The 8,072-nt window shown below is 35.3% G+C and overlaps 1 protein-coding gene across 1 annotated transcript; it reads right to left on the minus strand.

Moving 5' to 3' along the window:
- Positions 1 to 3,900: 3,900 nt before the first annotated feature.
- Positions 3,901 to 7,726, minus strand: LOC143901688 (protein unc-45 homolog B-like). Its single transcript, XM_077414119.1, has 4 exons — positions 7,637 to 7,726; positions 7,134 to 7,286; positions 6,616 to 7,056; positions 3,901 to 6,270 (listed from the first exon to the last, which is right to left on the minus strand). Exons 1-4 carry the CDS (start codon positions 7,724 to 7,726, stop codon positions 4,582 to 4,584), a joined length of 2,373 nt encoding a protein of 790 aa, XP_077270245.1. The 3' UTR covers positions 3,901 to 4,581.
- Positions 7,727 to 8,072: the final 346 nt, after the last annotated feature.

Genomic DNA, 8,072 nt, shown 5'->3' on the forward strand with positions numbered 1-8,072 from the left:
CGATACCTAATGCAAAACGAAATTAAGCGTATATTTGAATATAATGATTTGTAATAAAGATATAAATTAACTGTGAAAGATTAAAATTGTATGACGTAATATTTAGGTACTCATATATAGTGTGTAGATTATTAAACAATAAGAAAAAATAATTGTATAATAAGAGAGACAAGAACTCATATTCGTATGTCAAATTATATGTGATATATATTAAGAGAAATATAAGAACTCTTATTAAAATATATTGAATAAAAAATGTGTTATGAGAGAGAGAGAGATTTTTATATTATCTAATCCAAATTAACGTACGTGTTTCGCAAGTTAATAAATTTTTGTAGTTATATATATGTATCTTGGCATTAATACTTGCTTTGTTTTTAATATATATCTCTGGAAATTCACTAAATTGCTCCCTTATGAGCTGAGGTAGCGTATCATTTGAGCAAGATGTGCCATTTGAGCAAGATGAAATAATAATCTCCACGTTCTGATATGCCTGCTCGAATCTCTCTAACTCCATTAATGCAAAGAGTCTGCGAATCAATGTGATGCGAAAGTTATGATATATTTTTAACTTTAACACATTGTTGCAATCTTTAATCACTTTGTCGTAATCGTCTTGTTCAAAATATATGGCAGCTCGATTATTGTAATACAATCCCTTCTCAGCGTCGTCTGTTGCTAGTTTAATTGCCGTTGTGTAGTGACTTATGGCTTTGGACCAATTGCCATTGTTAAACTCTTTATCACCCTCTTTATTCCATTCCTGTGCAATCATATTTGACTTTGATATGGTGGAATAACGCTACAACACAAAATATATGATGTTGCAATGCATGTTTTAACAATGGAAAGACTCTCTATGATATTTTGTAGATGACATATTATTTTAAAAGCACAGATTATAAATTTATTACAAAATGATTATATGCAAGTATGAGACATTAATGGATCATAAACAGCCTTACAGTTTAATAATAACATTGCCCTTTCTAATGTAAAACCTGCATGTAAATTATAATCAATTGTTGCAACAATTTTTGTATTAGAGAGCTAACTTGCACTAGCATTGATTATTAAGAGACAGGTTTATTTTCGGTGAATTATCTTTGACATATAAATATAAGAGCATTGGTGTTAAATATAGACTGAATAATGTTATCAATTTACTGACTGTAATTCAATTATATATATTATCGATCGCGACAGTTCGGGTTTCGATCGACTACGATTCATGACATTACACGTAGATATTTCTACTCGTATTAGCGCAAGAAATGCAATTATGTATATTTTGCTGCGATAGTCAAAGGTATTTTATGCTCCTCCCTTTCATAAGTCGACAATTTAAATACTTTGACGAAGCGTGTCTGGAAATGAGGAGTGCGATTTGTCTGAGATTCGCGAGAAATTCAATTACGTGAAATTAAATCTCGTTCTATCGATATTTTCGTTTATATGAAAATATTTAATGTTTCGTCAACCGAGTGGTTATTTTTCGTTTTTTTTTTTGACACATTTAGTTTATATTCGCGAAGAGTCACATTTCGACGAGATAAATATTACAATACAAGAAAGTTAAATTTTCAGTTATATAAAGGAAAGAAACATTAATATGATTTATTATAAAATTAGGGTGTTTTCTCACACGTCGCCACTTTTTTTCGAATAACATGAGATAACGTGCGTTTATGTTAATGTTAATACTTTAGTTGCAATTTATTAAAAAAAACTCGTGTACTGTTTAATAGCCCTACAATGGAATTACTGGCTCGATCACTTAGCTCTCTCTTTCTCTCTCTCCCTCTCTGTAACTGTTTCACTTGTGTAAGATATACAATAGTGTGATCAAATCGAAATGAAACGTCTTGCGCTACTTGCTTCGACGATTCGTCGAGGTATTTTCGGCCGTAAAGTAATAATAATTATAATCTTACATGTTTGTTACGAATATTTTTTTATTACATCGAATTGAATCACGCCAGACACGCGGAAATCTTTCATGTAGATCATCGGCGAAATAGAACAGAAAATAGATCCTTTATTATTACCTGTCGGATTACTTTCGCTTTGTTGTCTCGTGTCGCTCGAGCACCCTCAAACTAACTCGGTCTATGATTGTTTACGATCCTAGTACGTTTTAAGTAGTAATTTAAATCGGCGCGTAGCTAATGAAGCACGATCTGAGCGTCACGTGAATTTCGAAAGCGCGGACTCGACCATGTGGAAGGCCGTCACGTCCGACGAGACATTATACGTGTCTTATATAAGCTCGAACTCGTCGAACGCAGCGTTCGACGAAACGAAGTTGCGAGCGAGAGGTCGCGACGCGATAATACGACGATGTTCGCTGAAATAACATCTCAAACGACCAATAAGGGTGCTCCGTTTGAATTACATCGAGATTAACTAGGATTCTAGAGTTTTAGATAAAAATGCCCAATCGTCCTAAGGCCTAACGTGCTAAGGTACATACGTACCCGCACATGCGCTCACGATCCTGAAGGCGGTAAGGTAAATGTAAAATGTGAAGAATAGCATGAAATTTATAATACAGTTTTCTTTACAAATAATAATTGTGCGTCAAATACACCGACGCTTTTTTAACCATCCAAAACCGCGCGCAGTTCTACCGAAACCGTACAAGGATCTTTACAAGTGCACGCATATCCTTTCAATATGCGAACGTATCTTCTTAAACAGCTGTAGTTTTCGTCAAACCATTTTTTTCATTCGTACAAAATTGCAAATTTGCAAGTTGAGATTTCGCGAAGATTGAGTGTTGCAATTGATCGCCTTTGACCTGCTATTGTGTTTTTCACTTTAAAATTCAGCGTTTTTCTTCTCATAATGCAACAAGCGTGAACGTTTGCATACTTGTTCGCGATACGGCACAAATTATTACGGGACCGAGCGTTACAAATCAGACACGCACACAGATTGCTCCGAGAGTTTCTGCAGATAATGCATCAAGATCCTATATAGCTCAAGTCTTATTTAGAAAACCGGTTCAATCGCTATAAGTATAAGAAATGACAGAAATATTTAAAAAAGTGCACAAACATGTGCACTCCTGGGAGGTAAAGGATAATATCTTAAAAGATAATTCGGACGAGAGAAGCATCAGCGGTGAAAACTATATATTGGATTCATACTACGTTTACGCGAGCGTTACTTCTGTAGTAACTTACGATATATCACTCGTTTACGCGGAGTAAATTATCGTAAGTTACTACAAAATCCCGTTTACGCGAAGAAATTATCGTAAGTTACTACAGAAGTAACGCTCGCGTAAACGTAGTATCAGACGACGAGCAAGAGATAATTAAGGATTGACGTTTCGAGCGTCGTCTACAATACACGGAGTAAGTGTGGAATAAGGAGTAAGAGTAGGAGTAAGAAATATTAATTTATTTCGCTTACGCTCTTACGCCAGCTCTCTTAAACCGAAAATAATCCTTTTACGTCTACTCTTACTCTTTACTCCACGCGCTTACTCCGTGTATTGTAGACGACGCTTCAGAGATTTGTGATCTGATGAGTGCTCGTTCTTACGAATGTGTATTTTTCAGCTTCTTGAAATAGAAACCAGACTGCACAGAACGTCCATATCGAAGATCCGAATGAGCTTTAGTCAGCGTTATCCGAAGCAGAGAAACAAGAATTTGAGGCACTGATAAAAATAAAAAACGGAAATTTTGATACCCAAGTAAATGCCGTAAAAAACTACCGTTTGGAAAGAAAATTATTTCAGCTTGTTGAAGAGGACACTAAAAAGAGACTTATAGCTTATAGCAATTTTTAAAAAATTCTGCTTTGATAGACGTACCGTTATTTAACGAATTCCAGGTTGGTAATAATAAGTTCATCTACTCATTATAGTTTAATTGAATATGTACAACTAAACACGTTATTGTTTGAGTTTAGAAAGCGTTCCCTTGCGTACACTTTAACGTGACGAATGTAATATTCGCTTCCGTGTATGCCGCTCTCTACTCCCTTGGAAATTATTTGAACAGTACTGACGGGGGTGCCTATATGTTTTTCTGACTATCTGAAGATATAAGGGACAATAAGGTCTTCAAAAATGCAAACTCGGCAATTGAATCCATAGAAGACATAAAAAGCGTTAGTAGCTTGTACATACATCTATATATAAATATTAATGTAAACATTATAATATAATATTATTAAATATATACTTAGGTTGCCACAAGGCGAACAAACTTTAGCGGCGTTAAAAGAAGCCGGCGTTTCCGTTTTGCAAAGATCGGGCGCCGAAATAAAAACTTTTTATACGTCTTCGGCACTCTGCGAACTCCACCGATTGCTGGCAGCAGCGAAGAAAGAAATTTTAACCTGCAAGAGCGACAATCAAGAATTCAGAAAGAGATTTTCGCAGAGCGACGACCGAAGCCTGTAGAGAAAGAATGTACTTCTGTACTTGAAGAAGCTAGAATATTATTGGGTAAAAAGCGCGGGGGCAAGTTTTGTTATTTATTAATCATACTGTACAGTGTGCTGTCATTTATTAAAATAAGAAGTAATATTCTATTAGTATGTTATTTAGATCCCAATTAATTATTCACGTTTAATCCTTTTAATCGAATCTTCTATATTATCGGTGCTTTGTGACGATTCGTTCCTTTCGATATATCTCTTGAGTTTGCCCCATTTCGCAGCAGCTTCTAAAACACGGGATGCTAATTCCTTGATTTGCACGGAGTTATTATCGCTCAATTCCCTCACTCGTTTCATTATTGCATCTGTTTCGATGAGTTTTGCAGCGACGTCTTTCGTACTGTTCATCATATTTAACGCAATTTCGGCACCTTTATGTTGTAAGTCATTGTCTGAATTATTGAGTAAAAAAGGTAGGAATGTCGGCCACAAATCCCAGCTGAGTAATTTTTCGCAAGCCTCTTTGCTGGTTGCCGTTAGCGTTGCTAACGTTCCAGCTAATGCCTTCTTTGTATGGTCATCTGTGCCGTCCTCCACGGACCAATTCATAAGATCAAAAAGGTGCTCAGATCTCTGCTCAACAAATTGAATAACGAATTCATGGGATAATACCAATTGCTCAATTCTCTCATATTCTGTCTTGAAAATATGTTCTCGCATGTTGTTGTTGACACTAGCTAGATTGCACAAAGCTGTTAGAGCATCGCATCTCTCATTAACGGAACGCTCCGGGTTCAAGAGATTTGAGATTGGCTGTACAACCTCCATGATTATCTGACCGGGAAATGCAACCTCAGGAGATGTCGTGAGTGCTAGATAGACAAGGGCTTGCGTAGCATCTAGTTTTCCTATGTCTGTGCCATTCAGCGCTAACGACAATAATGTTTCCGTGCCGCCTTCTTGAACGACTATTTTTCTCAAATTATGTTCACTGCATATCGCGTTGAAAACGCGAGCTATTAATTCTTTGTTATTCTCGCTGCCTGTTTTAGCGAGGCTCACCAAAGCGCTGGTCACACCGGCCTCTGCTAACACGCGCCGTCTTTCTTCCACGTAGTCGTCGTTGGCTCGTATGTGAGTCTCATCAACATTAAAATTATTGACAAACGTTTCCCTCTCAATTATAAAATCTTCCTTGTCATAAGCGCTGCACAAGTTCACCAGCAATATGTCCACTTGATAGAGAATCGATTCATTTTCAGTCTTGGCAAACTCGATTATCGCTTGAACGGCTTGTTTGTCTTCGATCAAATCGTCTTTGACCCCGAGGTCGACAGTGAGATACGACAGACCTTCAATGGCCCATTTTCTCATATTTCTCTGAGGATTGGTCAAGAATCGTATGCAAATCTTTAGCCATGTACCTATCTGTTCCTTATTGAACGTAGGGACAGCTTGCAATTCTCTTTCTAACTCGTCGAATTTCGTCATCTTACAAATACCCACAAACGCTCGAATCCGAATTGAATCTTTCAGGTTCTCAGAATCATGCGAACCCTCAGAATTATCCAGGTTCTCAAAATTATCCAGATCCTCAGAATCATCCGAATCCTTAAAATCATCCGAGTCTTCAGGATAACATAGTTTTCGTAATATAATGAAACTTTGACGTATGAACGTGTTGAATTCGTCATATTTAGATACAACGGCATAGATAAATTCGCAAATCACTTTTTTTATCAATAAGTCATTTCCACTGTCTATCAGAAAATTAACAATCATATCATTAAATCTGTCTTCAGTAATAAATGTGTTTGCAACATTAAACGGGCCAAATGTTAAGGTTGTCATCGCAACTATTGCACGCAACTGTAAAACAAACGATTAATGATTTATGAAGTTTTACGTTTTGTGAAACAATAATTATTTCTTTTTTTAATCAAGACAGTGTCAAAGTGTTATTAAATTGTGATTGAAATTAGAAAAAACCTCTAATTAAAAGTAAATTAAGCTGCAGAAAATACGATAAGTGAAAAAGTCATTCTTCAATAAATTTCGATTAAACTCTGTAATAATCATATTTGAATTTCAAAGTTATAGAATATACATTATAATGACAATTTCTCAAATATGCTATAGTTAAAAAGAAACTCGGTCTATTATTTTAAGACAATTTAAGTCAATAGAAAAGATAAAAAATTAAAAAATTCGTACTTTAGGTTCTTCGTCAAGCGAATATAATCTATTTCTGACAAATCTATTAATGCCCGCGGAAAGTTGTTGCCTGTAATCAAGTGGTAAGTTTTCATCAATTTTTGCTAAACACTCTCTGGTTATAGTTCGCGTGGAAGATGTGATGTCGAACGAAGATTGGTATTGGTATTCCACTAATTGACTGGTTAACTCTATTAATGTGCCCAAACCGCCAAACTCTATCATTCGTTTGGCCCAGCCTAACGCAGTATAATGAATGTTGCGCGTAATAAATTCTATTGATGCGTCTCTAGCAATGCCCGGTGTCAGTGTTTTATTGTCTATTTTATCCAACAAGCATGACAGAATAGTGTCAGTTACTTGCTTATGCTCCTTGCACAAAGTCTCGTCAGGTATTGAATCGGGTTCTTCGTTCCTGCCGCAACAAGTGTTCAATATACTCTGTAACCAAATTACACAATAAATTTTAATTACTCAAATACGAGTATTCTACCTACATTTTAGACGATAATATCTACCTGTAAACAATATTGAGATGCGTTGACTATCTCTGAAGATGTGCTGTTCATCATTTCCAGACACCAAGGCAAAACGTTTATCCTAATGGACTCGATTTTCTCAACATCTAACGGGCCGAATATTAAGGTTGTTATCGCAAGTACTATGCGCACCTGTAAAACAATTAATTAACAATTTGTAAGTTATTACCTGAAACAATATATTTGATTAAAAAGAAATCAAGGTAGCTACAGAGTTATTTAATATTGATGGAAAATAGTAGAAATCTTTGATAAATTATGCTTCAGAAAATACGATAGATTGCAAAGTCATAATTTTGTATTTTAATTATGTTTATACAGATTATACAATATCAACAATTGAAAAAGAAATCTTCTTTGACATTTCCTACTTTAAAACAGCGTTTAACTTTTACAAATACAGTTAAACAGATATTTGACGCTTTTTTTATTATGAAACAATTTAAATAATTAAAAAAGACCGAAAATTACAAAATTCATACTTTGGATTTTGTGTCAAAATTAGGCAATTTATCTTCAATAAATTCTTCAATGGCTTTGATAAATGTTGCCTTATCACCATCATCGTACATCTTTTATATATTTTTGTTAAGCACATACTGATTAGAGTTTGCGTGGAAATGATGGTCCGATCGAAGATTCCCTTTTTTTTTAAATTCCAACCTTTTCACTGGCCATTTTTCCCTTTGTTTGCAAACCGCCAAATTCGGACCATCGTTTGGGCCCAGTCCCAGCAAGAATTTTTCCTAATAAATTATTTAAGTGTCTTACAAGCCTTTTTGTTTTTTCCCTTTTTATTTCCCCCAAAAAGGACAAAACGTTTTCAATCTTTTTCATCTTTTAAAACGGCGACAAAGTTTCGTCGAGTTTTGAAAGGTTAAAAATTCCCACCCGGGGTAAAAATTTAATTTTTTTTGA

This window comes from Temnothorax americanus, unplaced genomic scaffold, assembly GCF_048541705.1.
Source record: "Temnothorax americanus isolate GAGA-0224 unplaced genomic scaffold, ASM4854170v1 Scaffold355, whole genome shotgun sequence".
Lineage (NCBI taxonomy): Eukaryota > Metazoa > Arthropoda > Insecta > Hymenoptera > Formicidae > Temnothorax > Temnothorax americanus.